This window comes from Salmo salar, chromosome 06, assembly GCF_965601325.2.
Source record: "Salmo salar chromosome 06, fSalSal1, whole genome shotgun sequence".
Lineage (NCBI taxonomy): Eukaryota > Metazoa > Chordata > Actinopteri > Salmoniformes > Salmonidae > Salmo > Salmo salar.
Genome location: NC_138296.1, coordinates 1,067,598 through 1,088,356, shown reverse-complemented (window position 1 = coordinate 1,088,356; position 20,759 = coordinate 1,067,598). Strand labels below are relative to the sequence as shown.

The following is a 20,759-nucleotide window of genomic DNA, read 5'->3' as shown; positions in this document are numbered from 1 at the left end:
CACACAGCTCTACACCTGTTAGACCAGATAGTACTCATACAGGAGAGACACACAGCTCTACACCTGTTAGACCAGATAGTACTCATACAGGTCAGAGACACACAGCTCTTCACCTGTTAGACCAGATAGTACTCATACAGGAGACACACAGCTGTTAGACCAGATAGTACTCATACAGGTCAGAGACACACAGCTCTACACCTGTTAGACCAGATAGTACTCATACAGGAGACACACACAGCTCTACACCTGTTAGACCACATAGTACTCATACAGGAAACACACAGCTCTACACCTGTTAGACCAGATAGTACTCATACAGGAGACACACAGCTCTACACCTGTTAGACCAGATAGTACTCATACAGGAGACACACAGCTCTACACCTGTTAGACCAGATAGTACTCATACAGGGGAGACACAGCTCTACACCTGTTAGACCAGATAGTACTCATACAGGAGACACACAGCTCTACACCTGTTAGACCAGATAGTACTCATACAGGAGACACACAGCTCTACACCTGTTAGACCAGATAGTACTCATACAGGAGACACACAGCTCTACACCTGTTAGACCAGATAGTACTCATACAGGAGACACACAGCTCTACACCTGTTAGACCAGATAGTACTCATACAGGACACACAGCTCTACACCTGTTAGACCAGATAGTACTCATACAGGAGAGACACACAGCTCTACACCTGTTAGACCAGATAGTACTCATACAGGTCAGAGACACACAGCTCTTCACCTGTTAGACCAGATAGTACTCATACAGGAGACACACAGCTGTTAGACCAGATAGTACTCATACAGGTCAGAGACACACAGCTCTACACCTGTTAGACCAGATAGTACTCATACAGGAGACACACACAGCTCTACACCTGTTAGACCAGATAGTACTCATACAGGAGACACACACAGCTCTACACCTGTTAGACCACATAGTACTCATACAGGAAACACACAGCTCTACACCTGTTAGACCAGATAGTACTCATACAGGAGACACACAGCTCTACACCTGTTAGACCAGATAGTACTCATACAGGAGACACACAGCTCTACACCTGTTAGACCAGATAGTACTCATACAGGGGAGACACAGCTCTACACCTATTAGACCAGATAGTACTCATACAGGAGACACACAGCTCTACACCTGTTAGACCAGATAGTACTCATACAGGAGACACACAGCTCTACACCTGTTAGACCAGATAGTACTCATACAGGAGACACACAGCTCTACACCTGTTAGACCAGATAGTACTCATACAGGAGACACACAGCTCTACACCTGTTAGACCAGATAGTACTCATACAGGAGAGACACAGCTCTACACCTGTTAGACCAGATAGTACTCATACAGGAAACACACAGCTCTACACCTGTTAGACCAGATAGTACTCATACAGGAAACACACAGCTCTACAACTGTTAGACCAGATAGTACTCATACAGGACACACAGCTCTACACCTGTTAGACCAGATAGTACTCATACAGGACACACAGCTGTTAGACCTGTTAGACCAGATAGTACTCATACAGGAGAGACACACAGCTCTACACCTGTTAGACCAGATAGTACTCATACAGGTCAGAGACACACAGCTCTACACCTGTTAGACCAGATAGTACTCATACAGGAGACACACAGCTCTACACCTGTTAGACCACATAGTACTCATACAGGAAACACACAGCTCTACACCTGTTAGACCAGATAGTACTACTACAGGAGAGACACAGCTCTACACCTGTTAGACCAGATAGTACTCATACAGGAGAGACACACAGCTCTACACCTGTTAGACCAGATAGTACTCATACAGGTCAGAGACACACAGCTCTACACCTGTTAGACCAGATAGTACTCATACAGGTCAGAGACACACAGCTCTACACCTGTTAGACCAGATAGTACTCATACAGGTCAGAGACACACAGCTCTTCAGCTGTTAGACCAGATAGTACTCATACAGGAGACACACAGCTGTTAAACCAGATAGTACTCATACAGGACACACAGCTCTACACCTGTTAGACCAGATAGTATTCATACAGGTCAGAGACACACAGCTGTTAGACCAGATAGTACTCATACAGGAGACACACAGCTCTACACCTGTTAGACCAGATAGTACTCATACAGGAGACACACAGCTCTACACCTGTTAGACCAGATAGTACTCATACAGGAGACACACAGCTCTACACCTGTTAGACCAGATAGTACTCATACAGGAGAGACACACAGCTCTACACCTGTTAGACCAGATAGTACTCATACAGGTCAGAGACACACAGCTCTACACCTGTTAGACCAGATAGTACTCATACTAGGAGACACACAGTTATTAGACCAGATAGTACTCATACAGGTCAGAGACACACAGCTCTTCACCTGTTAGACCAGATAGTACTCATACAGGAGACACACAGCTCTACACCTGTTAGACCAGATAGTACTCATACAGGGGAGACACAGCTCTACACCTGTTAGACCAGATAGTACTCATACAGGAGACACACAGCTCTACACCTGTTAGACCAGATAGTACTCATACAGGAGACACACAGCTCTACACCTGTTAGACCAGATAGTACTCATACAGGAGACACACAGCTCTACACCTGTTAGACCAGATAGTACTCATACAGGAGACACACAGCTCTACACCTGTTAGACCAGATAGTACTCATACAGGAGACACACAGCTCTACACCTGTTAGACCAGATAGTACTCATACAGGAGACACACAGCTCTACACCTGTTAGACCAGATAGTACTCATACAGGAGACACACAGCTCTACACCTGTTAGACCAGATAGTACTCATACAGGAGACACACAGCTCTACACCTGTTAGACCAGATAGTACTCATACAGGAGACACACAGCTCTACACCTGTTAGACCAGATAGTACTCATACAGGAGACACACAGCTCTACACCTGTTAGACCAGATAGTACTCATACAGGAGACACACAGCTCTACACCTGTTAGACCAGATAGTACTCATACAGGAGACACACAGCTCTACACCTGTTAGACCAGATAGTACTCATACAGGAGACACACAGCTCTACACCTGTTAGACCAGATAGTACTCATACAGGAGACACACAGCTCTACACCTGTTAGACCAGATAGTACTCATACAGGAGACACACAGCTCTACACCTGTTAGACCAGATAGTACTCATACAGGAGACACACAGCTCTACACCTGTTAGACCAGATAGTACTCATACAGGAGACACACAGCTCTACACCTGTTAGACCAGATAGTACTCATACAGGAGACACACAGCTCTACACCTGTTAGACCAGATAGTACTCATACAGGAGACACACAGCTCTACACCTGTTAGACCAGATAGTACTCATACAGGAGACACACAGCTCTACACCTGTTAGACCAGATAGTACTCATACAGGAGACACACAGCTCTACACCTGTTAGACCAGATAGTACTCATACAGGAGAGACACACAGCTCTACACCTGTTAGACCAGATAGTACTCATACAGGAGACACACAGCTCTACACCTGTTAGACCAGATAGTACTCATACAGGTCAGAGACACACAGCTCTACACCTGTTAGACCAGATAGTACTCATACAGGTCAGAGACACACAGCTCTACACCTGTTAGACCAGATAGTACTCATACAGGTCAGAGACACACAGCTCTACACCTGTTAGACCAGATAGTACTCATACAGGTCAGAGACACACAGCTCTACACCTGTTAGACCAGATAGTACTCATACAGGTCAGAGACACACAGCTCTACACCTGTTAGACCAGATAGTACTCATACAGGTCAGAGACACACAGCTCTACACCTGTTAGACCAGATAGTACTCATACCGGAGACACTCACAGCTCTACACCTGTTAGACCAGATAGTACTCATACAGGAGACACACAGCTCTACACCTGTTAGACCAGATAGTACTCATACAGGAGACACACAGCTCTACACCTGTTAGACCAGATAGTACTCATACAGGAGACACACAGCTCTACACCTGTTAGACCAGATAGTACTCATACAGGAGACACACAGCTCTACACCTGTTAGACCAGATAGTACTCATACAGGAGACACACAGCTCTACACCTGTTAGACCAGATAGTACTCATACAGGAGACACACAGCTCTACACCTGTTAGACCAGATAGTACTCATACAGGAGACACACAGCTCTACACCTGTTAGACCAGATAGTACTCATACAGGGGAGACACACAGCTCTACACCTGTTAGACCAGATAGTACTCATACAGGGGAGACACACAGCTCTACACCTGTTAGACCAGATAGTACTCATACAGGGGAGACACACAGCTCTACACCTGTTAGACCAGATAGTACTCATACAGGGGAGACACACAGCTCTACACCTGTTAGACCAGATAGTACTCATACAGGGGAGACACACAGCTCTACACCTGTTAGACCAGATAGTACTCATACAGGAGACACACAGCTCTACACCTGTTAGACCAGATAGTACTCATACAGGAGACACACAGCTCTACACCTGTTAGACCAGATAGTACTCATACAGGAGACACACAGCTCTACACCTGTTAGACCAGATAGTACTCATACAGGAGACACACAGCTCTACACCTGTTAGACCAGATAGTACTCATACAGGTCAGAGACACACAGCTGTTAGACCAGATAGTACTCATACAGGAGACACACAGCTCTACACCTGTTAGACCAGATAGTACTCATACAGGACACACAGCTCTACACCTGTTAGACCAGATAGTACTCATACAGGAGAGACACACAGCTCTACACCTGTTAGACCAGATAGTACTCATACAGGTCAGAGACACACAGCTCTTCACCTGTTAGACCAGATAGTACTCATACAGGAGACACACAGCTGTTAGACCAGATAGTACTCATACAGGTCAGAGACACACAGCTCTACACCTGTTAGACCAGATAGTACTCATACAGGAGACACACACAGCTCTACACCTGTTAGACCACATAGTACTCATACAGGAAACACACAGCTCTACACCTGTTAGACCAGATAGTACTCATACAGGAGACACACAGCTCTACACCTGTTAGACCAGATAGTACTCATACAGGAGACACACAGCTCTACACCTGTTAGACCAGATAGTACTCATACAGGGGAGACACAGCTCTACACCTGTTAGACCAGATAGTACTCATACAGGAGACACACAGCTCTACACCTGTTAGACCAGATAGTACTCATACAGGAGACACACAGCTCTACACCTGTTAGACCAGATAGTACTCATACAGGAGACACACAGCTCTACACCTGTTAGACCAGATAGTACTCATACAGGAGACACACAGCTCTACACCTGTTAGACCAGATAGTACTCATACAGGAGACACACAGCTCTACACCTGTTAGACCAGATAGTACTCATACAGGAAACACACAGCTCTACACCTGTTAGACCAGATAGTACTCATACAGGAAACACACAGCTCTACAACTGTTAGACCAGATAGTACTCATACAGGACACACAGCTCTACACCTGTTAGACCAGATAGTACTCATACAGGACACACAGCTGTTAGACCTGTTAGACCAGATAGTACTCATACAGGAGAGACACACAGCTCTACACCTGTTAGACCAGATAGTACTCATACAGGTCAGAGACACACAGCTCTACACCTGTTAGACCAGATAGTACTCATACAGGAGACACACAGCTCTACACCTGTTAGACCACATAGTACTCATACAGGAAACACACAGCTCTACACCTGTTAGACCAGATAGTACTACTACAGGAGAGACACAGCTCTACACCTGTTAGACCAGATAGTACTCATACAGGAGAGACACACAGCTCTACACCTGTTAGACCAGATAGTACTCATACAGGTCAGAGACACACAGCTCTACACCTGTTAGACCAGATAGTACTCATACAGGTCAGAGACACACAGCTCTACACCTGTTAGACCAGATAGTACTCATACAGGTCAGAGACACACAGCTCTTCAGCTGTTAGACCAGATAGTACTCATACAGGAGACACACAGCTGTTAAACCAGATAGTACTCATACAGGACACACAGCTCTACACCTGTTAGACCAGATAGTATTCATACAGGTCAGAGACACACAGCTGTTAGACCAGATAGTACTCATACAGGAGACACACAGCTCTACACCTGTTAGACCAGATAGTACTCATACAGGAGACACACAGCTCTACACCTGTTAGACCAGATAGTACTCATACAGGAGACACACAGCTCTACACCTGTTAGACCAGATAGTACTCATACAGGAGAGACACACAGCTCTACACCTGTTAGACCAGATAGTACTCATACAGGTCAGAGACACACAGCTCTACACCTGTTAGACCAGATAGTACTCATACTAGGAGACACACAGTTATTAGACCAGATAGTACTCATACAGGTCAGAGACACACAGCTCTTCACCTGTTAGACCAGATAGTACTCATACAGGAGACACACAGCTGTTAGACCAGATAGTACTCATACAGGTCAGAGACACACAGCTCTACACCTGTTAGACCAGATAGTACTCATACAGGAGACACACACAGCTCTACACCTGTTAGACCAGATAGTACTCATACAGGAGACACACACAGCTCTACACCTGTTAGACCACATAGTACTCATACAGGAGACACACAGCTCTACACCTGTTAGACCAGATAGTACTCATACAGGAGACACACAGCTCTACACCTGTTAGACCAGATAGTACTCATACAGGGGAGACACAGCTCTACACCTGTTAGACCAGATAGTACTCATACAGGAGACACACAGCTCTACACCTGTTAGACCAGATAGTACTCATACAGGAGACACACAGCTCTACACCTGTTAGACCAGATAGTACTCATACAGGAGACACACAGCTCTACACCTGTTAGACCAGATAGTACTCATACAGGAGACACACAGCTCTACACCTGTTAGACCAGATAGTACTCATACAGGAGACACACAGCTCTACACCTGTTAGACCAGATAGTACTCATACAGGAGACACACAGCTCTACACCTGTTAGACCAGATAGTACTCATACAGGAGACACACAGCTCTACACCTGTTAGACCAGATAGTACTCATACAGGAGACACACAGCTCTACACCTGTTAGACCAGATAGTACTCATACAGGAGACACACAGCTCTACACCTGTTAGACCAGATAGTACTCATACAGGAGACACACAGCTCTACACCTGTTAGACCAGATAGTACTCATACAGGAGACACACAGCTCTACACCTGTTAGACCAGATAGTACTCATACAGGAGACACACAGCTCTACACCTGTTAGACCAGATAGTACTCATACAGGAGACACACAGCTCTACACCTGTTAGACCAGATAGTACTCATACAGGAGACACACAGCTCTACACCTGTTAGACCAGATAGTACTCATACAGGAGACACACAGCTCTACACCTGTTAGACCAGATAGTACTCATACAGGAGACACACAGCTCTACACCTGTTAGACCAGATAGTACTCATACAGGAGACACACAGCTGTCTAGACCTGTTAGACCAGATAGTACTCATACAGGAGAGACACACAGCTCTACACCTGTTAGACCAGATAGTACTCATACAGGTCAGAGACACACAGCTCTACACCTGTTAGACCAGATAGTACTCATACAGGAGACGCACAGCTGTTAGACCAGATAGTACTCATACAGGTCAGAGACACACAGCTGTACACCTGTTAGACCAGATAGTACTCATACAGGTCAGAGACACACAGCTCTTCAGCTGTTAGACCAGATAGTACTCATACAGGAGAGACACACAGCTCTACACCTGTTAGACCAGATAGTACTCATACAGGAGACACACAGCTGTTAAACCAGATAGTACTCATACAGGACACACAGCTCTACACCTGTTAGACCAGATAGTACTCATACAGGTCAGAGACACACAGCTCTACACCTGTTAGACCAGATAGTACTCATACAGGAGACACACACAGCTCTACACCTGTTAGACCAGATAGTACTCATACAGGAGACACACACAGCTCTACACCTGTTAGACCAGATAGTACTCATACAGGAGACACACACAGCTCTACACCTGTTAGACCAGATAGTACTCATACAAGAGACACACACAGCTCTACACCTGTTAGACCAGATAGTACTCATACAGGAGACACACAGCTGTTAGACCAGATAGTTCTCATACAGGAGACACACACCTGTTAGACCAGATAGTACTCATACAGGAGACACACAGCTGTTAGACCAGATAGTACTCATACAGGACACACAGCTCTACACCTGTTAGACCAGATAGTACTCATACAGGAGAGACACACAGCTCTACACCTGTTAGACCAGATAGTACTCATACAGGAGAGACACACAGCTCTACACCTGTTAGACCAGATAGTACTCATACAGGGGACACACAGCTCTACACCTGTTAGACCAGATAGTACTCATACAGGGGACACAGCTCTACACCTGTTAGACCAGATAGTACTCATACAGGGGACACAGCTCTACACCTGTTAGACCAGATAGTACTCATACAGGAGAGACACACAGCTCTACACCTGTTAGACCAGATAGTACTCATACAGGGGACACACAGCTCTACACCTGTTAGACCAGATAGTACTCATACAGGGGACACAGCTCTACACCTGTTAGACCAGATAGTACTCATACAGGAGACACACAGCTCTACACCTGTTAGACCAGATAGTACTCATACAGGAGACACACAGCTCTACACCTGTTAGACCAGATAGTACTCATACAGGGGACACAGCTCTACACCTGTTAGACCAGATAGTACTCATACAGGAGACACACAGCTCTACACCTGTTAGACCAGATAGTACTCATACAGGAGACACACAGCTCTACACCTGTTAGACCAGATAGTACTCATACAGGAAACACACAGCTCTACACCTGTTAGACCAGATAGTACTCATACAGGAAACACACAGCTCTACACCTGTTAGACCAGATAGTACTCATACAGGAGACACACAGCTCTACACCTGTTAGACCAGATAGTACTCATACAGGAGAGAGACATCTCACACATACAGATGTTCTCTTCTCTCCTCCTCCAGGTCCCTCGCTCCAAGTGGGAGAAGGAGGACTACGAATCAGAGGAAGAGGAAGGAGGGGTCAGGGTTCAACTACTCCGCCCCTTGCTCGCCCCCTCCCTCCCTTTCCCCCCCGGACCCCACGTCGCCGTGACAACGGAGACGGAGGCAGGGCGATGGAAAGAGAGGGACTGTACCTTTCCCAAGCCGGAGAGAACTATGTCCCCCTCTAGTGGCAGAGACAGAGAAGACGGCCTGCAGGATAGGAAACAGTCCGGAGACCACATACCTACTGAGAAAGACAGAGAGATGGAGAGGGAGAGAGATCGGTTAAAGGAAAAGATGCGGGAGAGAGAGAGGGAGACAGAGCGGGGGAAAGAGAGAGAGAGGGAACACAGCCGCGCTTCTGACAAAGATATGGACAGACCGAGAAAGGTTCTCTCTTCCTCTCAGCGTCCGGAGCGAGAGAGGAGAGAGAGAGAAGGAGAGAGGACTGGGGAGAGAGGGAGCGACCACAGCAGTGAGAAGAGCTCGTCTCAGCGGCCGGAGCGAGAGAGGAGGGAGAGAGGAGAGAGGACTGGGGAGAGGACTGGGGAGAGAGGAAGCGACCACAGCAGTGAGAAGAGCTCGTCTCAGCGGCCGGAGCGAGAGAGGAGAGAAGGAGAGAGGACTGGGGATAGAGGGAGCGACCACAGCAGTGAGAAGAGCTCGTCTCAGCGTCCGGAGAGGGAGAGGAGAGAGAGAGAAGGAGAGAGGACTGGAGAGAGAGGGAGCGACCACAGCAGTGAGAAGAGCTCGTCTCAGCGGCCGGAGCGAGAGAGGAGAGAAGGAGAGAGGACTGGGGATAGAGGGAGCGACCACAGCAGTGAGAAGAGCTCGTCTCAGCGGCCGGAGCGAGAGAGGAGAGAAGGAGAGAGGACTGGGGATAGAGGGAGCGACCACAGCAGTGAGAAGAGCTCGTCTCAGCGGCCGGAGCGAGAGAGGAGAGAAGGAGAGAGGACTGGAGAGAGAGGAAGCGACCACAGCAGTGAGAAGAGCTCGTCTCAGCGGCCGGAGCGAGAGAGGAGAGAAGGAGAGAGGACTGGAGAGAGAGGGAGCGACCACAGCAGTGAGAAGAGCTCGTCTCAGCGGCCGGAGCGAGAGAGGAGAGAAGGAGAGAGGACTGGAGAGAGAGGGAGCGACCACAGCAGTGAGAAGAGCTCGTCTTCCTCCTCACACTCTCACTCACGGGATCGTAAACCTTTATCTTCTTCCAGGGACCACAAAGCAACTTCTGACCGTAGACCACCGGACCCCAGAGCCAGGGAGCACAGAGACCACCTCCACCACAAACATGAAGACAACAACGACCAGATCTCATCCACCGTTGGCCGTAACACCGACTCTACTGACCGTAGACCACCGGGAGACCACCGGGAGACCACCGGGGAGCTAGGCGGTGCCTCGCCCGTCTCCAAGAGCGACCAACCCCCATCTGACCCTTCCTCTTCCTCCTCCTCCTCCACTCAGAGATCTCAGGGAGGGTCTGAGCCCACCAGACCCAGCGAGAGCAGCCCTGGCAGGGACACGACGCAGGATATATACGGCTCCATGGAGAACCAGCCCGGGAGGGGAAAGGCTGAGGGAGAAGAGCCCAGAGCAGAGAGCTTCTCGGCGGGGAGACAGAGCCAGCAGGCCAGCCTAGGAACCCTAGAGAAGGAGACGAGTGGTGGAAAGCCCCAACAACACCCGGCCTCACTCCTACAGCCCCCCAGGACTGACAACAGGGCAGGGGTGCCCCGAGCTGTCAGAGAGAGAGAGAGAAAGAAAGAGAGAGAGTGGCAGATACAAAAGATGAGGGAGAAGATGGAGAAGGAGAGAGAGAAAGGGGTGGATAGGGAGAAGGAGAGAGAGAAGGGGGTGGATAGGGAGAAGGAGAGAGAGAAAGGGGTGGCTAGGGAGAAGGAGAAAGGGGTGGATAGGGAGAAGGAGAGAGAGAAAGGGGTGGATAGGGAGAAGGAGAGAGAGAAGGGGGTGGATAGGGAGAAGGAGAGAGAGAAGGGGGTGGATAGGGAGAAGGAGAGAGAGAAAGGGGTGGATAGGGAGAAGGAGAGAGAGAAAGGGGTGGATAGGGAGAAGGAGAGAGAGAAGGGGGTGGATAGGGAGAAGGAGAGAGAGAAAGGGGTGGATAGGGAGAAGGAGAGAGAGAAAGGGGTGGATAGGGAGAAGGAGAGAGAGACAGAGCACCCTAAAGCCAGACCTCCTCCCTCGGTCCATTCTTCCAAACCTTCCACGTTCCATTCTTCCAAACCTCCTCCCTCGGTCCCTTCTTCTAGACCTCCTTCTGACCTGGTCAGAGAGACAGATGAGGCAGCCTTCGAACCGGACTACAGCGAGGGAGAGATCTCAGAGGGGGAGGAGGAGGAAGGAGAGAAAAAAGTGGGCGGACAGCGAGCGGTGGAGGGAGAGCCAGCGGTGCATGGGGGCAGCAGCAGAAGTCGTAGCAGCAGCGCCAGCTCTGTCGGTAGCCTGGGCAACAAGAAAGACAAGAAGAAGAAGAAAGATAAAAAAGAGAAGAAGAAAGAGAAGAAGAAACAGAAGAAAGACAGAAAGCAGAAGAGACTGGAGGCTGAGGAGGGAGAGATCGCAGGACTGAAACACAAACACAAGAAGAAGAAGAACAAGGACAATAACAGAGAGAGAGAAGAGGAGGAGGAGAGAAGAGGCGAAGACCAAATGTCTAGCGTAGCCTTATGAGACATTTCGTCGTGAAGCGTTTTTTTCCACACGTTTCAGCCCAAGGCTCGTGGCCCAAACCTTATTCCCTAACTAGTGCACGACTTTAAGGCTCGTGGCCCAAACCTAGTGCACTAAGAAGGGAATTGGGCGCCATTTCGGAGGAAAGATATTTGGTTTCCTTCCGAGCCTCCTGTCAGTGAACTGTAAAGGTCTCAAAGAGGCGTCACACAGCCTCTGCATTCCAAATACCATCCTATTCCCTATATAGGGCACTACTTTTGACGAGGGCCCATATTCCCTATAATAATAGGGCACTATGTAGGGAATGTGGGTGTCATTTGTGACGGGACCCCGTAGTGAAGACCATAAGAGGACTCTGCAAGCTTGTTCACTTTAGTTCAACACTTTGTTTGGGGGGTTTTGTTATTTTTTATTTTTTTGCTGAGGATTTGAATTAATTTAATGAATTTAAGGCTGATGTATAAAATATAAAAATTTTTAGACTCTGCTCAACATAGGCTGTTGCTTGGACGAGTCAATTTACTTGAATGATGCTTCGATTTTTATTTTTTGTGTTTAAAAAAAAAAAGTGTAATTGCTAAAACCTTGATTTGTCCCTGTCCCCCACCGTCCCCGTCCCCCCCCCCCAGGTTATTTTTGAAGAGTTTCTACGACCTGGGATGCATCCCAAATAGCAACCAGTTCCCGATGTTGTGGACTAGTGAACTAGAATAGTGAACTATTATGGACACACACAATATTCCATCTTTCATATCAGATTTGTATTCTCTAGAGTGAAAACGTGTAGGAGGAGGAGGAGGGAAAAAAGCACTATCGAGATGTAAATGACTGTTACTCTGCTGTAAGCAGACTGAGCAAGAGTGACCTAGAGGTAGTTGTTGGCCTATGTTTTGCAAAATTACTTCCCCCCCCTAAAATTCACCAGATTTCCCAGAAATCCCAGGTTGTAGGATTCACAGATTTCCTTCTTGATTTCAGGAATCTGTGATTTTTTTTTTTTTTGATTTTTGTTGTTGTTGTAAAGTTACCAGAGTTGTTCAGCCCCTTAGTGGTAGTTGTGTCTTATGATACCTGAATTATATTTACACAATTCTGACAATATGTGAATATTGTTGTTCGTTGAGCGCGGACGGGGGTAGAGACACTGGAGGGTGTTAAAGGGCCATGTCTTGGGTTTAAAAGGTTCCGTGCACTGTGAAGATTCATCAAATTTGTTCCTTTTTGTTTTAATTTCAATTTTATTTTTATTTTTTGCAATGACCTCTATTTAATTTAAACTACCAGCTGAATGAACTGAACCGGAGGGACATTTTTTTATTTTATTTTTTTCTCTTGTTTTGAAGATAATAATAAAATTAATTCTTGCAACGAAAAAAAAAAAATGTTCTCCATTTTCTTGTTCTTTCCACCTTTTTTAGTTTTTACCCAGAAATCAAAAGGGTGCTTCAAATGTGGATAACTTTATATTAAAGGGTCTGTAATAAATTATTTATAAACAGTTTGCTCACCTTTTTTTAAATCATTGTTACTTCCACATTTGTTAATGTTTTACTAAAGCTAGTCACAAATGTATATTTGTGGGACTACAAAAATACTTTACAAATGATTAGTAAATGGTTAATACATTTGGGGTTGATGATTAGTACATGATGAACAAACACTTTTATAAATACTATATAAATGTTTTATACATTTGGAGTAATGATTAATAAATGATGAACAAACACTTTTATAAATACTATATAAATGGTTTATTACGGACCCTTAAAGTGTTATCCAGACGTGTCCAAGTGAAAAGTTTGCACTTTGACCTTCTTAATGTATTGTTCAGCTATACCTCGGCTAGGTTTTAGGAACTTTAATTGAAGTCGCCTACCATACTTAGTCAAGAGCAGGAACCGCAAGGAAGGTTGACGCCAAGATTAGGTTTTTAGGCCTCAGGCAAAAGAGGGAGATGGGGGAACAAGGTTAACAGAAGTCTGCAGCTTTATTTATTTATTTTAGTTATTTAACTAGGCAAGTCAGTTAAGAAAAAAATCTTATTTTCAATGACGGGCCTACCCCGGCCAAACTCCGGACGATGCTGGATCAGTTGTACGCCGCCCGTATGGGACTCCCGATCATGGCCGGTTGTGATGCAGTTAAACTAGTAGTAGGGAGATATACGTTTTTTAACTAGTTCGGTAAATGTTTTTAAATTAGTTGACTCATTGACCAAAGTGACAAACATGAGCTTCAATGATTCGCCCACTTTAATGCCCATTTTAATCGGATGGAAAATATGGACCACCAGTCGTCGACAAGAGAGCGGTCCCACCTGAGGAAAAAGGAAAAAGTATTGACATAACAGGTTTGAAACGGAAGGTTAATTTACCATGTTTGTCCTGCAAATAATTACATTTACGTTTAACCTAGCGTAGCAGGCTAGCTGGCTACAGGCACTATAACGCTAAGGCTGGCTATAAACTACATGTATTTAATGTACTGTAGACTACTAATCTAACGTAGCAGGCTAGCTGGCTACAGGCACTATAACGTTAATAAGGCTGGCTATAAACTACATGTATTTAATGTGCTGTGGAGCAAGTGTAACCGATGTGAAATGGCTAGCTAGTTAGCGGTGGTGTAACCAATGTGAAATGGCTAGCTAGTTAGCGGTGGTGTAACCGATGTGAAATGGCTAGTTAGTTAGTGGTGGTGTAACCAATGTGAAATGGCTAGTTAGTTAGCGGTGGTGTAACCGATGTGAAATGGCTAGTTAGCGGTGGTGTAACCGATGTGAAATGGCTAGTTAGTTAGCGGTGGTGCGCGCTAATAGCGTTTCAATCGGGTGACGTCACTCGCTCTGAGACCTTGAAGTAGTTGTTCCCCCTTTGCTCTGCAAGGGCCGCGGCTTTTGTGGCACGATGGGTAACGATGCTTCGTGGGGTGACTGTTGTCGATGTGTACAGAGGGTCCCTGGTTCGAGCCCAGGTAGGGGGCGAGGAGAGGGGACGCGAACCTATATACTGTTACACAGGGGCTCCCAAATCTTCTCCACTCAGGTCCCACTTCCAGCAGGGGGGGACATCCTATTTTGTCTGCAAGACAAAGGAGCTGATGGTGGACTACAGGAAACGGAGGGCAGAGCGGGACGTTCCCATCCACAGGACATGGTCCACATACACCCCCACGGTCATGAAGAGGGCACGGCAACACCTCTTCCCCCCTCAGGAGGCTGAAAAGATTTGTCATAAGGCTCTCGGATCCTCAAAGAGTTCTACAGCTGCACCATCGAGAGCATCTTGATTGGCTGCATCACCCAGCACATCACTGGGGCCAAGCTTCCTGCCTTCCAGGACGTCTTCCCTGTGGCTCAGTTGGTAGAGCATGGTGTGTGCAACGCCAGGGTTGTGGGTTCGATTCCCACGGGAAGCCAGTTCAAACAAAAAAATATATATATATACTTATTTTTTATTTTTTTTAATGCATGAAATGAAAATGAAATGTATGCATTCACTACTGTAAGTCGCTCTGGATAAGAGCGTCTGCTAAATGACTAAAATGTAAATGTAAATGTCTCAATACCAGGCGGCGTCAGAGGAAGGGCCTAAAAATGGTCAGACTCATGCCTCCCAAGTCCAGTTCTCTCTGCTACCACATGGCAAGCGGTACCGATGCACCACGTCTAGAACCAACAGGACCCTGGACATCTTCTACCCCGAATCCATAAGACTCCTAAACAGGACTGATAAATAGCTCATCAAATGGCTATTTGACTACCTACATTGACCTTTTTTTTTTTAACTAACTCTCTTGGGTAGAGTCCAGTGTGTGGGCCCTTTCCTGTTTCAGCATGACACTGCCCACATGCACAAAAGCGGCATCCATACAGAAATGGTTTATTCGAGATTGGTGTGGAAGAACTTGACTGGCCTGCACTGAGCCCTGACCTCAACCCCATCGAACACCTTTGGGATGAATTGGTACGCCACTAATGGTCACTAATGCTCGTGTGGCTAAATGGAAGCAAGTCCCCGCAGCAATGTTCCAACATCTCGTGGAAAGCCTTCCCTGAAGAGTGGAGGCTGTTATAGCAGCAAAGGGGGGGGGGACCAACTCCATATTAATGACCATGATTTTGGAATGAGATGTTGGACGAGCAGGTGTCCACATACTTTTGGCCACTCTCTGGTACTCTCTGTATATAGCCATGTTATTTTGACTTGTTATTGACTGTGTATTCATTACTAATGCAGGGGTACATGGACTCAGTACTGGTACTCTCTGTATATAGCCATGTTATTTTGACTTGTTATTGACTGTGTATTCATTACTAATGCAGGGGTACGTGGACTCAGTACTGGTACTCTCTGTATATAGCCATGTTATTTTGACTTGTTATTGACTGTGTATTCATTACTAATGCAGGGGTACATGGACTCAGTACTGGTACTCTCTGTATATAGCCATGTTATTTTGACTTGTTATTGACTGTGTATTCATTACTAATGCAGGGGTACGTGGACTCAGTACTGGTACTCTCTGTATATAGCCATGTTATTTTGACTTGTTATTGACTGTGTATTCATTACTAATGCAGGGGTACGTGGACTCAGTACTGGTACTCTCTGTATATAGCCATGTTATTTTGACTTGTTATTGACTGTGTATTCATTACTAATGCAGGGGTACGTGGACTCAGTACTGGTACTCTCTGTATATAGCCATGTTATTTTGACTTGTTATTGACTGTGTATTCATTACTAATGCAGGGGTACATGGACTCAGTACTGGTACTCTCTGTATATAGCCATGTTATTTTGACTTGTTATTGACTGTGTATTCATTACTAATGCAGGGGTACGTGGACTCAGTACTGGTACTCTCTGTATATAGCCATGTTATTTTGACTTGTTATTGACTGTGTATTCATTACTAATGCAGGGGTACATGGACTCAGTACTGGTACTCTCTGTATATAGCCATGTTATTTTGACTTGTTATTGACTGTGTATTCATTACTAATGCAGGGGTACATGGACTCAGTACTGGTACTCTCTGTATATAGCCATGTTATTTTGACTTGTTATTGACTGTGTATTCATTACTAATGCAGGGGTACGTGGACTCAGTACTGGTACTCTCTGTATATAGCCATGTTATTTTGACTTGTTATTGACTGTGTATTCATTACTAATGCAGGGGTACGTGGACTCAGTACTGGTACTCTCTGTATATAGCCATGTTATTTTGACTTGTTATTGACTGTGTATTCATTACTAATGCAGGGGTACATGGACTCAGTACTGGTACTCTCTGTATATAGCCATGTTATTTTGACTTGTTATTGACTGTGTATTCATTACTAATGCAGGGGTACGTGGACTCAGTACTGGTACTCTCTGTATATAGCCATGTTATTTTGACTTGTTATTGACTGTGTATTCATTACTAATGCAGGGGTACGTGGACTCAGTACTGGTACTCTCTGTATATAGCCATGTTATTTTGACTTGTTATTGACTGTGTATTCATTACTAATGCAGGGGTACGTGGACTCAGTACTGGTACTCTCTGTATATAGCCATGTTATTTTGACTTGTTATTGACTGTGTATTCATTACTAATGCAGGGGTACGTGGACTCAGTACTGGTACTCTCTGTATATAGCCATGTTATTTTGACTTGTTATTGACTGTGTATTCATTACTAATGCAGGGGTACATGGACTCAGTACTGGTACTCTCTGTATATAGCCATGTTATTTTGACTTGTTATTGACTGTGTATTCATTACTAATGCAGGGGTACGTGGACTCAGTACTGGTACTCTCTGTATATAGCCATGTTATTTTGACTTGTTATTGACTGTGTATTCATTACTAATGCAGGGGTACGTGGACTCAGTACTGGTACTCTCTGTATATAGCCATGTTATTTTGACTTGTTATTGACTGTGTATTCATTACTAATGCAGGGGTACGTGGACTCAGTACTGGTACTCTCTGTATATAGCCATGTTATTTTGACTTGTTATTGACTGTGTATTCATTACTAATGCAGGGGTACATGGACTCAGTACTGGTACTCTCTGTATATAGCCATGTTATTTTGACTTGTTATTGACTGTGTATTCATTACTAATGCAGGGGTACGTGGACTCAGTACTGGTACTCTCTGTATATAGCCATGTTATTTTGACTTGTTATTGACTGTGTATTCATTACTAATGCAGGGGTACGTGGACTCAGTACTGGTACTCTCTGTATATAGCCATGTTATTTTGACTTGTTACTGTTCCTATTTCTATATATTGTTATATATTTAACTCTGCCCTGTTGGGAAAAAAAACCCTGTAAGTAAAGCATTTCACTGTCGGTCTACAAAATGTGATTTGATCTCATTTAAAACACATTTATATTCTAGGTGTTTTTTTTTTCTTCTCTCCTGGTAATATTCAATCAACACAATACTCCACCTCTCTACCCCTCTACCTCATCAGATCTCCAGCTATCGGAAAGATCAGTCCATCCAGGACTTCCTGGTAATTTGTAATTTTTTTGTGATATTTGTGGACCAATTCTGATAAGTTTCTTGACTTGATTGAAACGTATTATGCGGTAAATGTGCCGTGATTGGTTGAAATTGCGAGCGCCTCTTTTTCTAGTGCGCTGATGGGTCAGTTTTACGCGACACAAATTTGCGACGATTTGACTGTTTTATGCAGTAATTGATCACATGTGTAAGCTCTTGCATTAATATGCGGGGAATTGTTGATTTTGGGAAGAAGAAGAAGAAAAAAAAAACATTTAAGATCGCAGAATCGTGGAGGAACTGGGACAGATGCAAGGAAAATAAACCTTATCCGACATAGCAGGTGACGTGGTGGTGCTATTTTTGTATAGTCTATTTTCAGTGTAGTTTATGACTGTTCCTTTTTCCTGTCTGTCTGTCTGTCCCACCGGTTTATAGTTGTAGGGTTGACTGTATAAAGACCAGTTTATAGTTGTAGTGTTGACAGTCTAAAGACCGGTTTATAGTTGTAGTGTTGACTGTATAAAGACCAGTTTATAGTTGTAGTGTTGACTGTCTAAAGACCAGTTTATAGTTGTAGTGTTGACAGTATAAAGACCGGTTTATAGTTGTAGTGTTGACAGTCTAAAGACCGGTTTATAGTTGTAGTGTTGACTGTCTGTCCGACCAGTTTATAGTTGTAGTGTTGACAGTCTAAAGACCAGTTTATAGTTGTAGGGTTGACAGTCTAAAGACCGGTTTATAGTTGTAGTGTTGACAGTTTATAGTTGTAGTGTTGACAGTCTAAAGACCAGTTTATAGTTGTAGTGTTGACAGTCTAAAGACCAGTTTATAGTTGTAGGGTTGACAGTCTAAAGACCGGTTTATAGTTGTAGTGTTGACAGTCTAAAGACCGGTTTATAGTTGTAGTGTTGACAGTCTAAAGACCAGTTTATAGTTGTAGGGTTGACAGTCTAAAGACCGGTTTATAGTTGTAGTGTTGACAGTCTAAAGACCGGTTTATAGTTGTAGTGTTGACAGTCTAAAGACCAGTTTATAGTTGTAGTGTTGACAGTTTATAGTTGTAGTGTTGACAGTCTAAAGACCGGTTTATAGTTGTAGTGTTGACTGTATAAAGACCGGTTTATAGTTGTAGGGTTGACTGTCTGTCCAACCAGTTTATAGTTGTAGTGTTGACAGTCTAAAGACCAGTTTATAGTTGTAGTGTTGACAGTCTAAAGACCAGTTTATAGTTGTAGTGTTGACAGTCTAAAGACCAGTCTATAGTTGTAGGGTTGACAGTTTATAGTTGTAGGGTTGACAGTTTATAGTTGTAGGGTTGACAGTCTAAAGACCAGTCTATAGTTGTAGGGTTGACAGTTTATAGTTGTAGGGTTGACAGTCTAAAGACCAGTTTATAGTTGTAGTGTTGACAGTCTAAAGACCAGTTTATAGTTGTAGTGTTGACAGTCTAAAGACCAGTTTATAGTTGTAGTGTTGACTGTATAAAGACCAGTTTATAGTTGTAGGGTTGACAGTCTAAAGACCAGTTTATAGTTGTAGTGTTGACAGTCTAAAGACCAGTTTATAGTTGTAGGGTTGACAGTCTAAAGACCGGTTTATAGTTGTAGTGTTGACTGTATAAAGACCGGTTTATAGTTGTAGTGTTGACAGTATAAAGACCGTCTGTCGCTCTCTCTACCCGTCTCCCTCTCCGTCCGTCTATCTGTGACACACTCACAGAGTTAATGAAGAGATGGTGAGAAGGCAGAGGAGTTGTTTTTGTTGCAGGCAGGTCAATGGTCACTTCATTGTGTTCTGTCACACACACACACACACACACACACACACACACACACACAGGGTCTGAGTTATACCATTCATAGATACGCTAACTACCTTTAGTTCCTATTAACGATAGTATCTTCTGACCGGGGCAGTGTTGCTAAGAGCCCCGATGCTAACTTCCCTTAGCGCCTATTAACGATAGTATCTTCTGATCGGGGGGGCAGTGTTGCTAACAGCCCCGATGCTAACTACCCTTAGCGTCTATTAACGATGGTATCTTCTGATCGGGGGGAGTGTTGCTAAGAGCCCCGATGCTAACTACCTTTAGCGCCTATTAACGATGGTATCTTCTGAGTGGGGCAGTGTTGCTAAGAGCCCCGATGCTAACTACATTTAGCGCCTATTAACGATAGTATCTTCTGATCGGGGGGGCAGTGTTGCTAACAGCCCCAATGCTAACTACCCTTAGCGCCTATTAACGATGGTATCTTCTGACCGGGGCAGTGTTGCTAAGAGCCCTGATGCTAACTACCCTTAGCGCCTATTAATGATAGTATCTTCTGATCGGGG

The 20,759-nt window shown here is 45.0% G+C and overlaps 1 protein-coding gene across 2 annotated transcripts in view; it reads left to right on the top strand.

Annotated features, from left to right (window-relative positions):
• The window catches only part of LOC106590737 (uncharacterized), a 62,892-nt gene extending 49,487 nt beyond the window's left edge, over positions 1 to 13,405 (top strand). For both annotated transcript variants that reach the window (XM_082976218.1, XM_082976217.1), the window contains exon 19: positions 9,193 to 13,405. In XM_082976218.1, coding sequence (XP_082832344.1) covers positions 9,193 to 11,904 — 2,712 coding nt within the window. In that variant the 3' untranslated portion in view covers positions 11,905 to 13,405. The remainder of the gene's footprint in view (positions 1 to 9,192) is intronic.
• Positions 13,406 to 20,759: the final 7,354 nt, after the last annotated feature.